The 25,216-nt window shown below is 39.2% G+C and overlaps 1 protein-coding gene and 1 long non-coding RNA gene across 8 annotated transcripts in view; one reads left to right on the top strand and one right to left on the bottom strand.

The window, feature by feature from the left end:
- The window catches only part of cep112 (centrosomal protein 112), a 141,962-nt gene that overhangs the window by 66,003 nt on the left and 50,743 nt on the right, over positions 1-25,216 (top strand). For 6 of the 7 annotated variants that reach the window (XR_003674630.1, XR_003674631.1, XM_028455099.1 and 3 more), the window contains one exon: positions 13,215-13,445. The exons of the other annotated variant lie outside the window; for it this stretch is intronic. Coding sequence is in view for 4 of the 6 variants with exons in the window: in XM_028455099.1 (XP_028310900.1) it covers positions 13,215-13,445 (231 nt within the window). In the remaining 2 variants the exon portion in view is untranslated. The remainder of the gene's footprint in view (positions 1-13,214; positions 13,446-25,216) is intronic. 7 annotated transcript variants of the gene reach the window in all.
- LOC114468295 (uncharacterized) lies at positions 15,962-24,923 on the bottom strand. The gene is made up of 4 exons (XR_003674632.1): positions 24,671-24,923; positions 22,796-22,902; positions 18,713-18,937; positions 15,962-16,569 (listed from the first exon to the last, which is right to left on the bottom strand). It is a non-coding gene; the product is annotated as an uncharacterized LOC114468295 (long non-coding RNA).

Below are 25,216 nucleotides of genomic sequence, written 5' to 3' on the forward strand. Positions count from 1 at the left end.
CGCTGTGGTAACACTGGTGCTCAAGGACTGGCTAATGGTATTGTCCACTCTTTTCTTAGTGTTTTTGTTTTGTGTTTTCTTTATTTCTCATAACAATATTTCACCACAATCAAACACCTCTTACTTACTGTACACTTTAAAGTGAACTATAAGCAAATTATGAGGGAATAGCCTTCTCATGCGTCACTCACCTCTACTTAAAGTTTCTGTGCATCAGAAAGAATGCCCAAAAATAACAAACATGCAGTATTTAGCCACTGTATTGACTCAATTATGAATGGGGAAGCTTTAAATAATCCAAAAGGCTTACATTCCTAACGTTAGCTACTCTAGCTTTTATGTATAATCCAGTACAATAAATATGTAAGTCGTAGACAAATAAACAAATGAACAATAAATATTTTTCACAACTTAAATCCTACCTGATGTATTCATTATTTTGATGTCAATCCTTTGTCAGGACTTTTTTTCTGGCTTGCTCATCTGATGGAAGAAAATAAACAACTTTAACCACAGTTAGTGGCTCACTTTATATACTATAGCTATAAAGTTTGCTTCCCTGGTCTTTAACACAGCCAGTGCCAGCAGTCGGAAGAGAGATGGTTAAATAACAAGCAAATGTATGATATTTTTACAAGCTATATTTTGGTGACAGTTCAATTCAGGAAGGGGACACACCATTAAGTCTATTGGAGAAAGTAAAATGTGTGTTATTGTGCTTTTCGTACTGTGACAGAATTTTCCACAAAATGTACTAAGGCCACCTTGACAGTGACAGATAACAAATAATGCCTGTTTTTCTGGATCAGTGGCGTTCAGGTGTAATTTTATTCTTCCTTCTACTTCCTTCCACTTCATTGACCCCCCCACTCGATTGTATTTTACTATTCCTGTCTGTTTTAGTGATAAAGTAATGTTATGGTTTGGTTAAAGATGGGATTTAGTTCTGAATGCATCTGTAAGTTGTGTTTGAGAAGATTTAAAGAGCCATGCATGTTCTCATTACTCCCATGTGGTTCTTAAAGGTAATCAAGGTGCTGCTAATTGTAATGCAGGCCTCCTGTGTTTATTTTGGCTCTCACTCCTTTAAGTGGATGTGTGTTGAGGGTGTGTCAGTGAGTGCACAGAGGGAAGATTTTTAACCTAAGAACTTACGACTCAGATACGTCATTTGTTTTCTGTTCAAAGTAAGCCTGAGTTAATTTTTAATTAATGCAACTCAATAGTTAAAAAATGATTTTCTCTTTGCGTGCATAGTTTTGAGTGTTGGTTACTCCATGGCTGTGTTCGAAATCACATACTAACGTACTACTCATACTAAGTCTGACATCAAAATTAGTATGTAGTGCATTCACAGTATGCGACAAATACCCGAATGTATACTATATCGGGGCATTTTTTTAAGTGTGCACAGTGGACACTAGTCATACTGAACTGCCCCATGATGCATTGCAAGCGGAATGTCAAATTGTTCTGACCAGCTTCAAGCTAAAACGCTAAGATAAACCTTTCAAAACAAAAGCATCTCTTCTTGTCTTCCATTAGTTTTTAACCCTTTTGTAAATAGGGCTCTTGTTTTGAAGTCAGTAGCACAATGGCGGGTCTGCAAAAATCTCAGAAATGTGGGCATGAAATATGTTTCCGTGAGTTTTATAGATCAAATGACCAGATGTTGATATTGTTCTTGGTCACTTTCTCACGTAAAACGTTTTCAGAACTTTCAAAGGTGATGAATCAACGGAGATATTTGGCCTCACTGTTTCACTTTTTTTTGTTGTAGTTTAGTGCATCTTGGGAAAGTTGGAAGTATACTATAGTGGGAACGGTCATCATCCTAATCCTCCTAAGATTACTTATAGTATATGGTAGACAGTATATACTCATTGAGTGTGACATTTCAAACACAGCCTGTGTCTTGACTGGTGGTCAAACCTGTTGATTCATCTTCACAAATGGACTTCACTAGCTTGAATTGTTGCAGTTAGAAAGCTGCTATTGTCAGTCACTCATTTGTTAAAGATAAGTTTTACTTATTCATTCCCGTAAGATTGGAGGAATGGCATTCCTCACTCTTAGATAATGTTAGGTTGTGCAACAACAGCTGGTGAGAAGATTCAGAAAGAAAAAAAACAGTGTCCTCACTTTTCAGAATTTCAACCTGTGTTGAGCTACTTGACTTTTTATTTTTTGCTCCTTCCTCTCTTTATACAGCACATTGGTCATTGTTTTCACATTGTTCCTTTTCTTGTGAAGAGATTATATGAAATATGTTTGTTTTGTTTTTAATGTAGCTTGCATTTCACTAGCCTAAGGGGACCTACCCTACTTACACTGGCTTTTGGATCCATGTGATGCTGTTTGTTAGAGCTACTGAAACAAGTTTGCCTGCCACCCTTTTTCTTAAGGCTGATAAATGTCCCCCTGAGAGCAAAATAGTTTTATAGCTGAGGGGAATCATCATCAAAACCCTTGCCTTTTCTGCAGTTGTATTCCCCATGGAGCCTTTAAACTAAATCACCATTCTACAAAAACAATATAAAATACATTCTCACGCAAATAATGGTTATAAAACATTGAGTAATGATATAAAGATTTCTTGTTTACATAGAGAAAATATTATTTTGTATGTGTGATCTTGTGCCAAACACTCCAATAATTTGTCTAAGGGCTTTTTTGTTTCTGGTAAACCTCAGTGAGTTTCACTTCAAAAACCAAAGCAGGCATTGCTGATTGATGTTAAAGTTTTGTTTCTGCAAACATCAGATTTTGTTTATTTTTTGCATACATGTCATTTTTCTTTCTTTTTTCCCCCCCAGCTTTGCCCAAAAACTTTATTTTGTATGTTTTATTATGATAACTGATTGCATCTTTTCTAAAGGAACACATACACCATCTGGACTTCAAACAGCATGGCAGAAAGCAAGAGTGTGGTGAGGTCTTTCTTCTGGGCATACGATGGACTAAATAATGATCCTGTCAATGTTTCAAAGCGTTTCAGTCCTAAGTACGTGATTAAAATGAGTCAAATGAAGAGGGTGATGACAGAGTGCGTCAGAGTGTAGATGAAGAGAATGAGCTTGACAGCTAAACTAGAGCGCATTGATTGTCTCTGCCTGCGTGTTGTCATTTACCAAATGATTGGTCCCTGGGTTTCGTCACGTGAAGCTTGTTTTGTTGCTCAGTGCCTCCAGATGTGAGTGAGTATCCCACTGGGCCAGCATGTCATTCTGTTTGGGATTCCCTAAATGATTACGTCACTTCCCACCATGTGTTCCAGGTTTTATTTGCTAAAGTTTAACCAAATTATATTTGTTTCTCTACTTATAGTATGTATTTAGATATTTCTAAGGGACCATTGATTGAGAGGGAACTCATGGGAGACTATTGATGCTATGATGTAGAAAAAATGGCAGTGCAGTGTCTTTGTAATGATGAAGACATTAGCTTATGTGCATACATCACTTCTTGTGTATCTCAGTATGGCGAAAGTGAATCATACACGTTGACATTTTAGTGAAATGTACCAGCATTTACTTCCTGAAATGCCACTTACTAATGCATTATGGGATTGTGTCCACTTGCTTATGTTCCCTTATTTCAAAATGTTGATTTATGAGTTTGATGTATAGTTTTATTCCCTCCGCCAAGGAGGTAATATTTTCACCGGCATTTATTTATTTGCTTGTTTGTCTGTTAGCAGGATTACATCAAAAGTACTTTGCATATTTTAACCAAGATAGACCTTATGACACGGTAGATTCCATAACATTTTGGGAAGGGATCCGGATCAATATACCGATTCTGGATTAATTTGAAAAACCAATATCTCTCATCATTGGTGAAATTTCGAAATATCTTGAGTTGGTTCATAATTTATATGGATCTTTATGAAATTTCACTCATATGTTATTGTTTTCTCAACAAAAAAGGAGGATGCCCTTACATTTGGACCTACTGTATTATATTAGAAATGTAAGCCTTTAAAGTGTGAATGATAATGGTGCCATGATCATGATTACTGATCCAGATAATTGCCAATGCCAGTTAAAGGATATTTGGCGCTTGGCGGTGGTTTGCGCTCTCTGAGTGCTCTTGTTTCTTTAGTTTTTATTCTTGTTTTACTTACCTTACTTTTTTTTTTCCTGTTGTTTTTCCCTATTGTGTACAGTACTTTGTGCCAGCTGTGGCTGTTTAAAAGTGCTATATAAATAAATTGAGTTTAGTAATCTACATGAACTGCATTGCGTGTTTTTAAAAATTTTAGAATATATTTAATTTAGGCTGAAAAACATCCGAAACAATACAGTTCAACATTGATTTTAAATACAGACAAAGATTAAAAATAAAACCACTTATTATACACATTTTCTGGGAATGCTAGAAGTACTCAGTAAATGCAAAATACTGTTTTAATTTTTTTTCACTTCTTTGCTTTAGTAAACTTTCAGACTATATTTTCTATTGATGATAATTCATTCATTAAAAGTACTTTCTGCAAACTATTGTCTCATCTCACTCCCCCACTATTTTCTCCTTGACCTAGTATTGTATTTGACACTCTTTCATTGTAATCCAAAGCTGCTTCTTCCCAAAGCCTAACATGTTTATGCTAACATGTGCCTTGTTGAATAGGCTACACTCGTGTTTTTTGTTTCTAAATGACACATGCCCTTTTGCCCTCTTAAGCTTTTAAATTTTTAGTGTCTTTTGAATGGCTCTGTTCTGGACGATTACTCTCTATCTTAATAAAATGTTTTTTCAGTTAATTTACATTTTAATGCACGGATCAGACATAGAGGTAATGTGGTGAGGACAAAGTAAAATAGAACAGAGAAAAACATTTTACTATGATATTCTAAATAGTTCCGATGTGTATGTTAGATTATAGGTGGCTATGTGGCCATGTCTGTAGAAAAATCCATGTGTGCCAATTTTTGAAGGAAGGTAACAGAGCCATAGCTGCTGCCTGTTATTGGGACCTTTTTTTAAAAAGTCTCTTTGATTCTCTACAAAAACGTGTTCTATCAGATTGTCTTAATGTGGTTTTATCTTATGATGGGTCAGGGGAGCAGAGCCAGAGCTACAATGTCCAAATCATTGTAATGAATAAAAGTAAATTGAGAGGGACTACAGAGAAGGTACAAAAGCAATAATGGTGCAATACAGGTCGAGAAGTGTGAAACACTGCGGTGCATTGTGAGGACATTAGTTCAGAACTAGTTGTAAAAAGGGACAAAGTTATTTGTTTCTCAATCCTCCTAGCATCAGCAGAAAGGGGTGTCCTCACAACATGCTATGGGGACGTTGTCTTCACAAATATACCAAAGTGTGTGTGTGTGTTCCTCAAATATCTCTTCGGATAAGGATCAGACTGCCATGAGACTTTCAACATGGCTGCTGCTTGGTTCAAGGGTTTGCGACATCAGATTTGTTTGGACTGCAATGATACCATTAATAAATTATTTTATAAATCCACCATAGCAACCACAGTCACGTGCGCCCCAGAGCCAATCACAGCACACCGTAGCCACATGTTGTTGTTTTCATGCATGTGGCATTTTGCAACTAATGTGACACCATAGCCCCTCCCCCCTCTGCTCAGTGCAGACAGAGATGAAACAGACACATATTGACCAATGAAATGCGGCTTGAAGAGAAAAAAAAAAGAGAGAGAAGCAAATTGGCTCCCAATCAGGAGCCGGTCATCTTAAAAGTGCTACAACTATAACGTGTGTGTGTGTGTGTGTGTGTGTGTGTGTGTGTGTGTGTGTGTGTGTGTGTGTGTGTGTGTGTGTGTGTGTGTGTGTGTGTGTGTGTGTGTGTGTGTGTGTGTGTGTGTGTGTGTGTGTGTGTGTGTGTGTGTGCGCGCGTTTGTGCGCCAACCTGTGTGTTCTTGCACGATGTGGCATGCATGATTGAATTACTCCCATTTTGTTACATATATTTAATCATTTACCATTCATCATTTCTACTACTGTAATGTGTGTATTTGATCCCTATTTTAACAGTCTTTTACTTAATTATACACTTATTTAACGTTTATTCTTTCTTTCATCTTTGTTAAATGTTTTATTCTTTTGTTTGGGATTTTTTTCTGTGGCTGTAACATAAGCAATTTCCCCCTGGGATTAATAAAGGAATTCTGATTCTGATTAAATAACCCTCACTAACACTAACCCTCACCATTACTGAACAATTTCTCCTCCTAATAAAATCATCACTGTCCTACAACAGCCATCATTCTCTATCTACCTTACCAATTTCTGTCTTCAAAAAACAATTTATTCAAAACTCCACATTTGTTTAAACATACTAAGGGTTTTTATTCAAAACTAATGCAACAGCATAGCCATGATAGATAACAAATTCATACTTACAATATTCAACCATACATACCCTTTAATTATTAACAGAAATGTAACCAGATTTAGCCTTCAAAACACTTTCAAATATGCTGTTGCATTACTGTTTTAGCTTTTTCCCAATGGCTAAAATAGCAAAAGGCACCGGGAGTGGTACTTTCACATTAGTAGAATGGTGTTTAACTCCCTACAGTCCTTGCTAAAAGCCAAATATATATGAGAACTTAATAGTTATCACTCTACACATTTCACAACTAACCTAAATGTCCCTGACGTCCCACCTTCAAACACAACCTAATTTTGCCATCCATGAAAAAGCTTCTTAACCTCTCACTTTTCTATAGCAATACATACTTCCTATGGTCACTGCACTAGTTTTTAGAATTCAAACTGGCTTGTAAACATGTTTGTTACTTTCAAAGTAAAAAAACTACTTTAACTCAGATTTTACGTTATTTCTGGGATCTATAGTCTATTGTGTTTATGTGGTAAACAATAAATATAGTGATTGATTTGATTTATTTATTTTATTTAAGTGTCATGCACATACATGCCCAGCTCACATGGGTTTACAAGACACTGAACCAACATAAACAACAAACAGATGGCTATAGCATCTGAGCCTCAAACAGCTACAGCTGGTTCAGAACGCTGCAGCTCGGGTCTTAACCAGAACAAAGAGGTCAGAACACATTACTCCATTTTTAAACTCTTTACACTGGCTCCCAGTCAACCTCAGAATATACTTGGTGGTGTATAAATCTGTGAATGGATTTGGTCCAGAATCAGTGAGATGTTAGTCAGGTATGAACCCAGCAGGTCTCTGAGATCTATGGACAAGGGTCAGATAGTGGAGACCAGAGCCCACAGTAAACATGGTGATGCTGTGTTTAGTTGTTATGCTGCAAAGAAGTGGAACAAACTGCCGGCAGAGCTGAAGTCAGCATCCAATGTGAACATTTTTAAAATCAAAGTTAAAGGCACTTTTTTTCTCTACTGCATATGATTGAGAGGGAAATTTTTGGTCATGTTGTTGATGTAATGAGCACATTGAGTTGCCTTGTGTATGAAATACGCTATACAAATAAATTTGCCTTGGCTTGCCAATAGGGTGGTTTCACAAACAAAAACTGTGACAAAGATTCAGATTCAGAAAACTTTATTCATCTACGAGGGGCAATACAATTTCAGTTACATCCCGTCCAAGAAAACATAAAAAGACACATATGACAAGGGAAGACAATGGTGGGAGAACTGTGGGTCGCCACAAGGGCAGCGCAGCACACCCAGGTCAGGGAGAAAAATAGAGCGACCGGATCACTCCTCTCTCCTCCCATGTTGCGGCTGGAAGCTCCGTGCTCTTCAGCTCTACCTGTCCCACCCCCTTGGCTGCAGCTCCGCTGGCATAGCCAGGTTTTTGCTGTTGCCCCTCTAAAAATTGTCCAAAAGCATGAACACACACACTTACACATTTTTTCATTATAAATAAAGTGTGCAACAGCCTTTGGCTTGTCACATCCAAGCCAAAGGCTGAGGGCGCAGCAAATGAAACACAATAAAAAGCAGAATATCTCACCATAAGCAGCGCGGTGGCGATACCCATGTGCGACAGAGCGTTTGGTTCATGCCTGTCGGTCTGTAGGAAGCATATTTCCATATCCAGACATATCCTCCCCAGAAAGTACGTGCTTTCTAGGGGATATGTGACGGTACCGCGTGCCCCTTTTTGGCCTTTCTTAGGCCCAAAGGTGTCTGTGCGGTGTGCGTAAGCGACGACAGCCCCGCTGGGGGCATCTGCTTGGTCGTGCTAACGGAGCGCACACTCGTATTTTATTACGTCACCTGTCTGACAGTGCGTTTCGTGATTAACACGGAATGGAGCATGTTGTCCCCAGTACAGGATATAATCCTCCTATGGCTATCCCTGCACTTGGTGCTTTTCAGGCCGCGCCTCTTGGTGGGCGAGTGAAAGCTTTTTGGGCATGTCTCGCACTTTTCCAACCAGGAAAATCTGTGCAATTCAGATTATGTCCTCGGTTACTCGGGCTGGTGGCATCTGCCATCTTCGTAATCTGCCCAGTCGCCTCCACAGAAGATAATTACAGTTGTGGTAGACCTCACGCGGCCGGAGCCCCATGCTTCATGACACACGGATAATGATCACACCAGAGTGTGCCGGGGCTCTGTACCGCAGGCACGCTCCGATTTTCTGACACTAGGGATGCCTATGTGCACCATCACATCCAGGAAAGTGATCACAACGGAACCTAGCCTGACAAGCTGGAGCGGGGAGCACGAGGGCCGGTCTGTGAGGTCACTGGGATGTGAGCCTCCAGCGCTCACATCAATTATTGAAGCTGTGTTTCTCTTGCTGCGACATTTCCTTCCATTCCTCAAGGGCCACCATGCCCTGGTGAGGACGGACAATATAACCACAGTAGCGCTCCTGTCGGTTGCACCTGCTGGCGCACAGATTGATCCTGTGGAGCTATAGTCGCCTTCTCTCGCTGAGAGCAACGTACATCCCATGAGCCCTGAACGCAGGTGCAGACCTGCTGTCCAGGGGAGCGCCGATTTACGGGGAGTTTTATTCCTTTCACAACACGGGTACTCCCCTCGGGTTTGATGCTGTAGCGCACGATTGGCCTGCTCTATGCCTTCCCCCGTTAGCCTTGCTGCTCCCCACCCTCTCCAGGGTGAGGGAGCATGGCCACACTCTTGATCCTGGTGGCTCCGCATTGGCCTACCATGCACTGGCCCCTGGCAACTCCCGTTGCGCAGGGGCCGGCTCTCACAGCGTATGATTTCCACCATACAGAACACTCTGGCTTCCTCCAATAGGTCTCTGTACGACTGTAAGCGGAGGGTGTTTGAGGGCTGGTGTCACCAGATGGGACACGCCCACTTTCAGTGTTCTGTGGGAGTGATTTTGCCATTTCTGCAGGAGCTGATTGACAAACAGAAAGCCTTCTCCACGGTGAAAGTGTATCTGGCAGCTATTGCTGCCTGTCACGTAGACTTTGGGGATAAAACTTCGAGTCAGCATCCGCTGATCATTTGTTTTATGAAAAGAGCACGCAGACTCTTCTGTGTCCAGGCCTCTGATGCCACATTAGGATTTGGCTGTGGTTCTGGAGGGACAGACAAACCGATTTTGATTACTTGTTGCATATTATCTTACTGACTAAGGGCTCTATTCTCCCATGTGCGTAAGTCCAAAAAGCCGCGCAGCAGTGCTGTTTTTGGCTGTGTGCTATTCTCCCCCTGTACTTACGTCAGTCGCTGTGCGCCTTCATCCTGCGCTGTGGGTGGAGCAGCCCTGAAATGTGGGTGTTCCCATTCAAATCTGGCTTCATGCGCATTCTCCGGTGTCCTTTTCCTCTTACGTGCTTCTAACCCTGGAGTAAGTGCAGCGCCCCGATAAGGTGAAACATTATATTGTACTAGAAATATGGACTTAGTTACATTTGAAGCCACACGGTCTCGTGCGTCGGGCAGCAGCTGTGATCACTCAGCTGCTGCTGCTCGATTAATTAAGACTCTGACAGACGCAGACTTCTGTCCACATTGGTCACAGTGATTCAACTAGTTTCATACTATGTCCAACATAAAGTCAAAGTTTGATCCACTACAGAGAGAAACAAGCTGTCATATGCGGACGAGGATGGACCACAAACTGTTCCCACACATATTTTAATGAGACTCAGCTCAGGGTGCTTTAAACAATTGATATTTAAAGCTGCATATTATGGAAGCCAATAGTTCTGTATCAGTGCAAACATCCCTCTTTATTAAAGCAGGAGCCTCTGCGGCTGGGTTATTTCCTCATATCTCCAGTGCATCTAACTCTGTCATGCTTTACAGAGATGATGATGATGATGAAGGTGATGATGATCAAGGAAAGAGATTTTAACTCTGACTCAGTCACACTGCAATAATCTGATCAATAGTCTGATCAAATCAACCTGTTACATTGTTTATCAATGAAGGCGTTTCAAATGAAAGTTAACTTTATCATTTTCACAGATTTCAATGACATTTACAAGCGTTGGGAAAACTCCATGTTCTGTAATTTCCAGACAGCCCCAAAAAAATGACATCACCGCCTCCTTTCCTTCAGCCCGCTTTCATTCACACATACGTGCTTTTTGGCTCCTTACGCGCAGTGGGCGTGTCAGCAGCCTGGACCGGAGAATACTTTTCTTTGGTTAAAAAAATAAATAAATATTACTACTTAAGCTAGCATTGGTCTGCCCATTGGGCAAGTGTCAATAGAGTCAATAAGTGTCACCACATCCCACCTAGTTCTGGTGTGACATTTAAAGCATTTATATTTGCAGGACATTGTCACCATATACTGTAAATAAGTATTCTCATGTAGTAGCACTACTGTAATGTCAAATAGTTAAATCACAACAACTTAAGTGTATTCATAGGAATCACTCCAGCTTTGCTCTTATCTTCCCTGAAAAAAAATCTGTTGTGTTTTAAGGCCTTGCTCTTTTCTGCTGTTACACACAATCTTCATCATTCTTGGCATATTATTAAACAGAATTGCAGGTTGATCCTTTTCTCTTGACACCTTCCAAACTTTTGAGATTTGGCTTCTTTGCAGATGTCAGAGCAGACCTTCTTCTGCTATTTAAGGGGCCATGGGGTTGCACTTATTAGCATTCCTACTGCGCAATGTTGACTCTCACTGGCAGCACGATTAAAGAGCTTTTCTGGGCAAAGTCAAGGCTGAGCAGTTTAAGAAGAGAGAGGTCAACAGTGGGGGTCAGGCCATTGCAGCAGCCCCCTAACATCCATGCAGAGGGAGACTGAATCCTATAATTACAGTATGTTGGAGGGGCCAATCTTTATATGGACAAACAGAGAAAATGCTCTGCCTTTTACTCACAATTGAATCTCCCTGCTTTGTTCTTATTTTAAAGCAATACATTTCATAAATGGGGTCCGAAGTCCAGAATGGCCAGAAGGACCCTATTGTAATTGCTTTTGATATTTTACCCAGCCTGCATTTTATCGCTAATTTGACCCCCTGAGAATGCCCAATGTCTCATCAAAATTTGCGCACACCTCAGGCCTGCTGAAAAATTTGATAATTTGGCGCAATGAAGAAAATCTGTAAAAAGAATGCACGCACATTATAAACGCCAAAAATGCGATGGAATCGCACGACCGGCAGATTTGTCCGACCCATACAAAATTCACAACATTAATTCTTGACTCCAAGATGAGCAAAAAGTTACATTATGACCCTGCCCAAAACCAAACAGGAAGTCAGCCATCTTGGGTCGCCCTGGAAACGCATTTCTCTAAGGGGCTTCACCCGATTCGCTTCAATCTCGGTCAGAACACTTAGGACCTACTAAAGATTAAAGTTATTCAAAGGAATTTGCGTATCTCGGTTTGGTCGTGGCGCCGATGCAAAGTTGCAACGCCACAATTTCAAAAAACCTTGAAATTTGAGGCAGATTGAACTCTGACAGTACAATCTGCCTCAAATTTTACACAAATGACATTTGCCCGAGCCTATTCATGATTGCCTCGAAACATTTCCCATCATGCCTTGTGTTTTCGACTGGCACCATTTACAGTCATGTTCACTGTTAGCAACTATGGCACACCATAATAGAAAAATGCATTTAACTCTAATACACAAAGTTCAACTGCCTCATACACATGATGGTTGTCCAGCCCTAAACAAGAATCAATGAGAAAATGACCCATCATGCTTTGCGTTCTCGGCTGGCGCCATTTAGCATGCCATAATACAAAAACCGCTATAATTCTCATATACAAAGTTCAAACCGCCTCATATTTGATACACATTATGACTGTCCAGCCCCAAACAAGAATCAATGTGAAAATTACCCATCATGCTTTGCGTTCTCAGATGGTGCATGCCATGATCGAAAAATGCATATAACTCTAATATACAAAGTTCAAACTGCTTCATTTTTGACACACATGGTGGTTGTCCATCCCTAAACAAGACTCAATGTGAAAATTACCCATGATGCCTTGCGTTCTCAGATGGCGCCACATTTAGTGGCGTCTGACGCTAACAGCTCTAGCGGAAAGACGATATGTTGTGTTGCCCTCAAATTACTGTTGGATGAACCTAGACAGATGGGAGCAGGTCGCTGATGAAGAAAAAACAGGCTGTGATCAGTGGGAGGGGCCTATGACATCACAGAAAAACTTTTTTCTTTCTACTGGATTTTTAACTAATACTATTGTGTAAACAGGCCTTCTAACTGGTTTTAATGGGTATACTGGTTTTTTGTGTTCTACTACAATATCATTGCTATTGCTAGGCTAATGCTAGGTTATTGCTATGTTAATGCCATTGCTAGGCTGATGCTAGGTTATTGCTATGTTAATTCCATTGCTAGGCTAATGCTAATGCTACATTAATGTTAATGCTAGGTTTATGCTAATGCTAAGCTATTGCTAGTTAATATTAATGCTAGGTAAATGCTATTGCTAGGTTATTGGTAATGCTAGGCTACTGTTAATGCTAGATTAATGCTGCTGCTAGGTTAATTCTAATGCTAGGCTAATGCTAATTCTAAAGCAAGCAAAAGCCAAACTTAAATCCTCAGCATTGGAATCTGCTACCTTGGGTTACCAACCCCGGCCAGTCCTTCGGACCCTACAACGCCGCTTGCGGCTTTGATTAATTTTTTTATTTTACTGCATTTCACTGGAAGAAAAAAATTATATTTCTAAAATTATCCTCAAAATACATTTCTAAAAACATACATATTTTATTATTATTATTATTATTATTATTATTATTATTATTATTATTATTATTATTACATGCATTCTGTATCTTTACAGACAATCGCAGATTTGGAGTCTCAATGGTCAACTCTCAATAAGGAATTCCAGCAGACACGTAAGCAACATAAGCAACAGCTGACAGAGATGGCATCACTACTAGAGGAAGAAAAGCAAAAAGCCATCCTGGACAAGGAGGCGTCCTTGGAACGACTGCGCTCTGACATGGAGCGTATCCGCAGTGACAGTGAGAGAAGCCACCAACAGGATAAGGATGCTGTTTATGAAAAGGTACATTTGTTGAAAACAAGCCTGGGTGAGGATATGTGTGCTTTCAAAAATGTAGTATTTAAGGGTGCCGATCGTTCTTGCCCATTTCCTTAATTTTGGGGGGTTGACAATGGGTCAATACTTGCATATGAAACTGTTCTTTTTCACCGATCTTTTATACTTCCGCAAAGGTCTGAAAGTCAGCCACTGTCCCTTTCTGCTGACTGACAGGCCCTCCACCAGGTCATGTGCGCACGTTGGAAACAAAACGTTACAAAGAACCTCTTTTGCCATTTAAGAAACTTCCTCACCGCTGAGTATGCAGCATTTGAAGCTAGCAATAAAGCTAAAACAAAGAGCCAGTCAGTTAGAGCTTATGGGGCAGTATTGTGAAAAATTCACTTTAGAATGGCTTTGCTACAGTGATATACTGTACATCCCTTTAGCCTCATTCAGAGGAACAAAGTTGAAAATGTTCTGTTTTCATCCTCCCTTGTTATTCAACATTTTGTAAAAAGTCAGCTCCAAACAGGCCAGTTGGATTTTTCTCGCCATGTGACATCACATGGTGGAAACTCTTCTCCTGACAATCCTGGCTCCTTCTACCTTATAAGAATGTGAGCTCCTCCCTCTCAAACTACCTCACAGGTAAAACAAACACTGTGGATTAATATAGAATATACATTATACTTTATTGTCATACATGTAAAGCTACATACACAAAATATGTTCTCTGCATTTAACCCCTCCCTGAGGAGCAGTGGGTAGCCACGGTGTAGCGCCCAGGGAGCAGTTACAATCAGAATGACTCTGCTGCTGCTGATGTAATAAACACACACCGTGGAGCAGCGTTTGTCGGACAATCACAATAGCCGCTTAAATAGCAATGTGTTTTACTGTAATGTGTGGTTTTTTGGCTGAAAACAATAACAAGAGTGTGTGGATAGCAAAAGAAAATTTCTATTATGATCGGCTGTTGTGTAGAGTATGCGTCTATAGACACACTCCAAAACAGCCTGTTTTTAGAAGCGTCATTAAACTGACTTTTCAGAGGGCTAAAACCCAGGAAAACAGGCGAGTTTGGGAAAATAAACTTCAAATACTATGTTTTTGGGGTTCCTCGCACAAAAGGAGATGAGTGAAAAATAGCATAATGCTGGACCTTTAATCAGCTGAAAAAAGAAGACTCAGCTCGAACCCGCCAGACCCGAATGAAGCCGATGTCTCTTCAAGGTCGAACCCATTTCAACCCGACACATTTCACATCTATTTCATATTCACAAAGCTGCTGCATTTGGACATTTTTTCCTTTTTACATTACAAGGAACCATAAAACTCAGGACATTTTATTGGTGGTTTATGATGTTTTTTTAATTTGTCCTATAAATTATTATTTTATCATCTACCTCAAACTTTGTGATTTTTTTTATTTGTAAAACCAAAATACTGCAGTGTAACCTGTTGCACAAGTTGTTTGTTTTTAAAATGTGAAAAATGAAAGATATATAGAAATGTATATAATTTAGTATTTGCACATTTTTTATTTGAGATAACTACATTATGTGCAGTTAAAACAACAAGTTTGTATTGTTTCACGGGTATTGTTCAATGTTTTACAATAAAATAAGATTTGACCATTCAAGGTGTATGCTGTCAGTTGCAAAAAAAAAAAATCAGGATCGGCCCAAATGGGAATCGGTAGGTCAGGCTTTTTAAAAATCGGTGATTGGTCAGAAAATCGATGCACCCCTAATCGTTAATTCTAGTCAGGATGAATGAATACTAGATTACCAGTTCATTTGTCTCCTATACCTCGATGTCTTGCTAAGTAGGGGACCCAACTCTAAACTGTCACTTTCTTGTTTGTTATACCTGAAACTCGTCCAGCTTTGCTGTTGACCTAGTACTAATTTTCTCTTTAATTTTTACTGATGTTGGAGACATGTAATTTACTTTCGACACCATGGACAGTGCAGCTACACATTTTGTCAAACTCATTCTGCAAAATTTCTACAGTTAGCTCGTAGGGCAGTAAACCAAACAATATTCTAATTGTGAACTCAACTCAGTCTGTTGTAAGGGAGAAACCACAACATTTCTGAAGAACTAATATTTAATAGTTTAATGTATTGCCAAAGCAGAAAGTTCTTCATTTACCTGTTTTAAGGCTCCATCTTTCTTTCATTTTCTTTTTCTTAATTTTCTGCCTTCTTTGTGTTTCTCACTCCTTCCTTTTGTCACTGTAGAAACAGACTTATAGCTGGATAATCGCTCATGATGTACGCTAGTGCTGGTCCAGCAGGAAACTAACCTAAGGTGGTGTTGATCAGAACCTAATCCTTCTGCAGGGACCATCAAAGAAAGCGGTTTTCATTAGACACCATCCCAGGCCAGCTGCACAGCATTAGCCAGGGAATGCAAGGAGCTACAAAGCACTCGGGCAGCCATTTTGGCTCCACATGGCTCCCAGAACCAGAGACACTGAAGAAGAAAAAAAGATCCTGAGTTATCTTCAGTTGAAGAAATGATGCTGTCAGTCCCCTGTTTCTCTTTTGGATATGTGAAAGCTGTTTTGCTTCTTTGAGTTATTTTATCTCTGAGCTGTATTTTAAATCCTCTCCCTTACTTTTTTTGTAGAAAGCAACAAGAAAAGAAAAATGACCCACAGTTGTCAAGCGAGTTGGATTAGATTCAAAGCAGCCAAGCTCAACATTGAACTCCGACTGATAACACTATCAGTCGGAGTGCTAGCTTCACTTTTTATGAAAGAGATAAATGATTTCTTCACTTTTTGTCAGCTAAAAATTCATGCATCTGTAACACCTTAGCAAAGGTTGAACACCTAACTTTTCCTTCTTTTTTGTCACTCTGATGTCTTTCCAAGTTTGACTTGGGTGTGGGCAGGAAAATAACTTTCACCACTACATTGCATCCTTTCTTCATGTTCTCCACATGGGATTGAAGTCGGCTTGGCCTCAGATCCATATTGACTTGTTCCTCCTGTTTTGTAAACTCAAAAATTCTCATTCTTTTGATGCAGACAGAAATGCTGTCCTCTGCAGTCTCCTGTGCTCTTGGAAGCAGAACGGCCAGCAGGCCAGCTTTTTGCTGGGTCTTGTTTAAAAAAAAACATATAGCCTTGATCCTGGAAAAAAGGGAAGAGAAATCTATTAAGTCTATGAATGGATTCTCATCTAAAATGTGTGTGTTTAGGAGACAGAAAGTGAATGTCAAAGGGTATATTTTGGTAAATGTTCTGAAAGATCAATGCGTCTTGAGTTAGAAATGACATGAAAGATTAGAACCAACTTTAAAATAGCTGAATTTGTTTTATTATAAAATATGAAAATAAAAAGGAGTAAAGGAAAAGGTAAGGAGGCAGGCTAGTGAAATGCTGTGTGTGTGTGTGTGCGTGGTTGCTATTGAAGTTTATCTTTCAGAGTTAGTGATGGTGTGGGCAGTGTTGGTGGTGTTGGGGCATTTCATGCATTAAAGTGAATGCATACAAACGCAGACCTCTCCATCTCCTTTTTGCACAGAGGAATGTGTGAAGCTACCACCGAGGCTGATAAAGATGTGACATCTCTGGGCTGCAGTGCACAGGGATCCGTTTCCCACCCACGCCACCCACTTATCAGACTGCTTTATTCTCCTTCACAACTCTAACCTCCATCTCTGTCCCTCTCACTTCCTTTACCCCATATCCTCAACCCTTCATTCTTCAAGGTGTGGCAAAGCTTAGAGTTTAAAAAAACTGGGGAGAGCTCCTCCCCACATTGCTTCTACTCATTTCCAGCTTATCAGTAAATCAAAACTTGTTTATGATTGAGATAATATTAAAACATTTTAGAGGCTTTAATTATGAAAGTAAATCCACCTGCGGTTTCCCATTACCATTTTATTAGTTTCATTAAAAAGCCTGCATGTGTTCTTTTGCGGTGCATGTTAGGTGAGTGTGTTTTGTGAACGTGCAGGTGCATGTGATTGCATGTGATTGCATGGGCAAGAACCATTGCTGCATGTTGTGCCAAGGTGACTCTTGGCTTTTGAATCACAGCGGTGTATTCAATGACCCCTTATTGTCGATTCAGTTATCATATAGTTAATTTAATAATTTCAATGAAATAATGCATTAACAAGTCTGTATATTCTCAGTTTCTTCAAAGAATCACTTTAGCAGAATTATTGTTTACTGTGTTTACTCCAGGGTTGGTGTCAATTACATTTTTCAATTACAATTATGTCTTCAATTACAACTCAATTATTACGGTGGCCAGCATTTTTTCTAATTGCAATGAAAATTACAATTATTATTTTTCTCCTGAAAGTCAATTAAAATTACGTTCTCAATTACTAAAGTTAAAATTCAGTTAATCACAATTACTAAGCCTTTAATAAATAAGCCCATAAAACTTACCCTTCGTCTTGTGTTAGCATTTCTTATGATAACGGGTTGGTTTTGACCCATGTCTTAAATCAGCTGTAAAATACACTAAAAAATATTATCTATCATCCAATTTGTTTCTCATCTCTTGGTTACCTTGTTGGGCTTCCTAATCAAATACATTTCAGTAATAATAATAAAATTATAATATGAACCTCAAGAGAACTGACATGGAGTAGGAAAACTTGATGTGAAACACATTTTAATAATTGTTAACTACGTGTGTGTGAGCCATAGAACTGTAACATGGTTCCCCAGTTTTGCATTAAAAATTGTAAATGACAGTTTTTATAGAATTTTAATGCCAGTTTCAATTACAAAGTAAATTATCTGATCTCAATTACAATTCAATTATGATTACAACAGCAACATGTTTTTTTTCAATTACGATTACAATTATAATCAGAATCGTAATCATAATGAAGTCATAATTGTAATTAATTACCAATTATGCAATTACAATTACTGTATAACTGACCCCAACCTTGGTTCACGCCAGAGGAAAAACCCATAATTGACATTGTTGACAATTGTACTTGCTATTTTTTTTCCTATTAACTTCAGTAACCCCCCTATATTACCTATTTTTATTGTATATGTAGTAAAAAAACATATTTCCGATGTTATGTCATCAAACGGTGCTGTACACAAAAACTGCATAATCACAGGAAAGTAATTGTGAAAGCTATTTTCTCTTCTATGTCCTTAGGCAAGCAGTAAAAGAGGAATCTGTGTGTGCGTGTGCATTTGTTGTCGGCATGTGTGTACGTGCATGCCTGCTTTCTACCACAGATCAAAGGACCAACACTTTTCATCAAAAAATAACTGAGCACGGTAAAATCACCTGAGGGCAAACATCAGCCAATGAGAATGCAGCTATTTGGCACGTTGTAGCCAATCACTGCATGCTCTGTTGGAGTCCCAGTGTGTCCTCTGGCCATGCCCCGTGTGTTTTCCTTGACATGAAAGGCATGACACAGCTCACTCAGAGACGCAGGTTGAAAGCTGATGTATAAAGGCCTCTGCACTGCAATTACTCTGTTTTTGTTCCACTGGTATTTCAGTTTGCCTGAAGAAGAAGAAGGTGTGTGTGAGAGTGTATCAGAAATATCATGTATTCATTAGTCAGATAACTCATCAGTTTAGTGTGCATATTATGTCAGGTTTTTTTTTTTTTCTTTTTTTCTTTTGATTGTAGGTGAATGTCCTGAAGTGAATGGCTGTAAATTAAGCTGTGGTACATTATGTTCTACACAAGCAAGTTTTCATGTTTTCCCAAATGATACATTGGTTTCTTGAGAGACTGACTGTCTAACTGAGGACCATTAGTATGTATTTAACAAGAGCATTCAGAGCACAAATATCCTCTTTGTCAGATATTGGCAGTTATCATTGTACCATGATCATTCACACTTTAAAGGCTTGAAAGAAATGTATATCACCATTAATAACGATACATCCAAATGGATGGTGTTCTAGAGGGGGCACTTCCAAATAGTTATCATGATGAAATTAGCAATCCAGATCTGCTCCTGATGAAACTCAGTGGGGTAATGATCAAAATCACTTAAAAACTGAGATATGAACTTTTGAAATTTCACCAATGATAAGTGATTTTTTTCTCTCTTTTTTCTAAAGCTGATCCAGAATCAGTATATTGATCCGGATCTTCCATGGCATAAGGTTTATCTTTATCTGCAATTTCCTCAAAATCTATTAAGTAGCTAGTATAGCAATTTTTTTTTTTCACATTTTATTTTTTGCCACATACAACACAAAGGCAGGCAATTACAGAAGAAATGCCATAGACCATAGACAGTATTTACAAATCGTATACATTAGAATACAGTAAGTGGGTGTGGGTGCGTGTGTGATATTATAATAAGTATAATACTTGTATTGTGCTATTAGAAGGTGAGGGGAGGAGACAATAACAAGTTAATATTAGACAAATATGCGGGGGAAAGGAACAATGTTGATGTATACTGTATATATACGTAATATGTACAAAATAGATATAAAATTGAGAGAAGCAAATAGATAAACGCCAATAAAAAATATTACCTCCATAGCAGAGGTGTTTGGGCTGTGTGAACAAAACAAGAGTTTAAAAAAAAAAGGAACATACACTTGCATGCAAACTCTGCACAGAGCGCACAAGGTCAGCAAGTTTTGAAACTGATCCTCAAAGTGTGAAAATTTGAATTACAATGTCTGAACTAAAGCCATGGAATTCTGACAGTTTTATTTCAATATCATATGTTCCCATTTTTATACAAGCGTTAACACCCATGTCAATCATTGTGCAGAGATCTGATCTTGACCCCTTGAGACATCTTAGCCAACTTCAGCTTGCCAACTGTTCTCACTCTCAGCCAGAAGATGGTAGTACGAGGTTGTTATCATTAATGCAAAGCTAAGTCTCATTCTTCCTTCCTGCCTGCTGTCACAGCTGGCTTATTAGTTTGGTCTTCCGCCATTTGGAGATATTCTAAATCATATTATTCAGTCGGTCATGGATTATGTGAGGCAGAGAAAAACACAGGCTCAGGGATGATCAAAGAGGGCCCACATTCACCTCACACTGACAGACTAACATGGAGACAATGAGATGAAGGAGTCAGAGCAGGGAATCAGATTTTTTTTGGGGGGGAGTGAAAAAATCCATCTGTTCAGTAGACGACATTCAGATTACTGGATCTACATGTCTGATTCTGTGTTTGTCTATTTTTGTTAAACGTTGACGTCGTCACATTGTCAGATATAGGTTTTTTTTTCCGCAAACCCATGTTATATGTTTGTGTTGATGAATGCATGCCTATGAGCTCCTCGTTTCCACAGTGCACCATCAGGCCCAGCGGCATAGAGAAAGAGAGGGAGTGAGTCACCCAGTAGATGAAAGACTCAAAGTAAAGACTTTTGGCGTCCCAAAAAAAAAACATCACACGGCTCCTTTGCTCATTTTTTGAAGTCATCCAAGAGGAGGGAGGGAAGCGACTTTCTTTTCCCATCGCATTAAAACATGGCATCAGGCAGCTTGTTACATGCTAAAGATATATATCATGCTTAAATTTGAGGTGGGACATCATACTAGGTCAGTGGTTCCCTAACAGGGATACATGTACCCCTAGGGGTACGGGAGCACATTGAAGGGGGTACGCGGAAAGATTTAACAATTAATTTAAATATAATTGGGGAATATTCCGAGTTCCTTTTTAGGTTACTTTTGGACAAATTCACCACAAACCAACAGCACTGTTGCTCAATAGAATACTATATTTTCTTGTAATTTATTGTAACAGGGTTATTTTATGTTGTAATGGCCATTTTCTCACACTTCTGACAACAGGACACAACAATTAGCGACTTTTTACCAAAGAGGTCATATTTACTTATTATTGAAGTAATACAGTTGTGGATTAAGCCTTGGGGAACCAGTGTTCCAGACACAGTTAGGGGTTTAGGAGAACCTGCTGTTCCACAAATGAAAAAGCATATGAAATTATGGAGAGAGTACTTGTGATATGAAGAGGCGCTACACATGATTTGATAAAAATGAAAATTGGGTAAACGGGACAAAAAGGTTTGGGAACCACTGTACGAGGTCTATGTGGCCTTGTTTTCTTTGTCAGGTCGTGAGTTCTTGTTAAGATCTAAAACTGTATGTTTTAGATTAGAATAAACGATCACACTTTATTTGAAGTTTTATACATAAGACTGACATTACTCTGTCATTGGCATTAATAAGGTGTCATGAAGGCTGTCATTGTGTGTTGTTTGCTAAATTATGACACCTTTGGAGCAATGTTGGCATTTTTTGGGTTTGGTGGAGGAATTTAGTGGGGTTTGTTGTGGTTCTCAAACTTTTTTTGCTCAGGTGCCCCCTTTCTCCTATTTCTGAATGAAAGAACCCCCCTTTACGACTTACTACAACATTTTGCCTAGAAAACTATTTAAAAACAGCATAATGATGAACAAGTGATAACACATTTTTAAAGAATCTCATTTTGTAAATAAGTGGAAAGAAACACTATTTGGTGCAGTTAATCTTAAGAATTTCTGGCGGCCCCAAAGAAACGTTTTTCTAGAATTAGTTTTTGATCATGTTTGAGCTCAGATATATATTTACTGCATTTTAGTTAAACATCATTCACTAAGTGAAAGTATAGAAATACAGTTGTTAAAGACTGTGTTTTAATTAAAAAAAAAAAAAAAAGAAGAATCAAGACATTTCAATAATCTATTTTAGTTTTTCAGAAATTTCAGGCAACCCTACATGGGGTCCCGACCCCAAGGTTGAAAAACACTGATTTAGTAGCTCCTGAATAGATTTATTTTTATAGTTTATCATTTTTGGTCATCTCACTCCTGGGTGGGACCAACACTGACACTCTCTCTATCTCTCTCTCTCTCAAGTACTCGCTGTAGTGCCATTGCATACCCCTGGGGTACACGTACCCCCATTTGAGAAACACTGGGTAAGGGTAACGAACGACACTTATTGACAGCCTTCATGACACCTTATTCATGCTAATGACAGGTGTCATGTCATAATAATGACAGTGTAATGTCAGCCTTATGTATAAAACTTCAAATAAAGTGTCACTGAATAACCTCGGTGTGATTGCTACTGAGATGTAAAATAAAGACTGATCGTAAAGATTAAACAATCAGAATCTAGTGACTTTCAACAGTCCATAATATTAATTCTGAGAATCTAAATTTAGATTTCCTTACATCAAAGGATGTTATTTCTGTGTTTTGGCTTCATTCATTATGTGCTTGAAGCCCAGAACAAAGTAGGTAATGTGGTTTAGCCTGTTAATGGATGCCATTGGCTTTTTGATATTAAGCAATATCTGTGTGTGTAACCACTGAGCATCCGGCGGTGTGTATATGTGTGCCTCTGTTTCTCATCCATGTTTACCTGTGTACGCGGCCAGTGATGCGTTATTTCCATACAGTGTGAGCTACACTGCAGATAGTGAGCAGAAGAGATGAAGAGAATCACTCCTGACAGGCAGAGTCTGTAAACTGTGAAATGGAAATAAAGCCTCTTGTCATTACAACAACATCGCTCACACACACACTCACTGATGCTCAAGCAAGCGCAGAAAGACAGCAATGATTACAGACAAACGAGCAAATAACATGTCCCAGCTCTCCCTCGCTGGCAGATTGAACTCAAATTGTAACGAGAGACAATGCGTGGTGAACAGAAGCATTTCGATTGCTTACAAATGCTGCTGCCATTTTAACTGAAGGTTTTATGGAGCATTGAAGTAAAGGATTCCTTTGAAAACCCTTTTTTGTTTGCTTGTTTGTTTGGTTTGTTTTCAACAACTGAACTCAGAAATCAGCTTTCGAGAATGCAATGTGCATCGTGATTTGGACGAGTGAGAAGCTAAAAAAAAAACTACCAAGAGGATCAATAAAAGAGGGAGTAGTGTTAAAGGATTCATCAATGCCCTTAAAGATTCCCCTCCTTTGACCCAATCACCTGTCACGTGTCAGCCACATGCTTTGTGTTTATTGTGTTGAGTAATATCAGCGTTGCATCAGCAGGTCTTGAGTGAAGCTTTATATCTTTTGTCAGGCTTCGGCTTTAGGACGATGCTGAAAACCATCATTTTCTCTTAAGCAATATGAGATGATTGGAAACATATTGTACAAAAATGCCATATGGAAGTGATATCCTGCACAGGACTGAACAGATTTCCCAGATAGTCTTTTTTTTTTTTTTTTTTTTTTCTCATTTTTATAAACAGAAAAGACACACCCACTTCATTAGAAACACACTCAAGGGATTTTCTTTTTTTTTTTTTGTTTACTGCATGTTTGTTTTTCCTAAACTTTTAAATGACCTCTTGCAAATTATGCACACTTTACCGTTTCAACCTCTGCATGCAGATACATCATAATTCTTTTTGTCCTTCATATAATACGTGTCTTCATCGTGTGCACATCTTTACACGTCCATTGCAAAAGTTCTAACCCGTTTTGCGGCCACACCCACAACTAACTATGCATGTGTGCGTGCATGTGCGTGTTATTAATTAGGTTTAGGTAAGCAGTGCATGCTTTGCCTTCAGATCTACTTCCATTTGCTTAAACACCATTACACACGTGCACACATATCCATATATGTGCGCAAGTGCACACACACTTCAAAGCAGCTGCACTCCACACTGCAAGGATTAAGAGGAGATGGAAGAGCCTGATAAAGCCTCAAAGTGCCTTCAGCGCACAGATGCCTTTAGCAGGGTGCAGGTAGTCTCTTTGAAACTTCATACACACTGATGTGCACACACACACACACCCACACACACACATGTATTTGGCTGAGATTTCAATTTAGCTCAGGCTTCCTTTGTATTTGTCACAGTCCAATTGGGCTTATTTTCCCTCTAATGTACAATCACAACCTTATCTTTCTTCAGCCATTTTGAATATCTGGGTTGAGGGTTAAGCTGTATAATAAATGATATTGTGCAGTTCTTCCTGCCATATTCCCCTGAGTGACTTATAGGTTAAAAGGAATAGGCTAGTAGCAAGCTCTTTATGTTTTTATGAAACATCTGAGCTTGTTTGCATGGCATTGCTGCCATATGTTCACGTAATTACATTCTCGTAAGACACCATCACAAACATTGTAGTACACCTTCTGTCATCTCAGTTACTCAAAGGCAATTGTAGAATTATAGATGATGTGGTAAGCTGGGGTAGTTCATGCATGATTTTTGATTTTCCAGCACAGCCGATTGGGTAACAAATTGAAAAATAAAAGTAGCGCATAAATTACCTTCAGAACACTAAAGTGTCACTCAACAAGCTTGTAGCAAAGATGGAGCACTTCAGATACACTAAAAGGAAACAACGTATGTGTCAGTTCTAAACTAAGGTAGAGGATTCCATTTACACCCTGGACCACAGACAGCTCTTTCTTCTTCTTTTCTACACCCTTCTTTGTCTTCACTCTGTCAGCTCAGTGTTGGGCCCCTGGGGACAAACAGGCCGCCTCTCAAGGGGCAGTGGTGCTGGGAGACAAACGTCTATCCTTGGTGTTCCTGCTGTGACAGGTGTGTCCGTTCAGAGCGGACGACTGTGTTTGTCAGGAAGTGCTTGGTTGAGGTGCAGAGTCCAAATGACGCTCAGGTGTTGAAGGAGGCGAGTGGCTCGTTCAATAGAGAATGTTTGTTCATGAGGCAGTGGCTGTCAGGACACGGGAGGCAAGTGTGTGTGTCTTTAGGTTTGTGGAAATCAGGATTACTTGTTCCATCATTACTTCCACCATATCCTTCATTTATCCATGATAGGGTCAGAGAGCTCAAACACAACAGTTCACTTT

This window comes from Gouania willdenowi, chromosome 8 (genome assembly GCF_900634775.1).
Source record: "Gouania willdenowi chromosome 8, fGouWil2.1, whole genome shotgun sequence".
NCBI classification, from domain to species: domain Eukaryota; kingdom Metazoa; phylum Chordata; class Actinopteri; order Blenniiformes; family Gobiesocidae; genus Gouania; species Gouania willdenowi.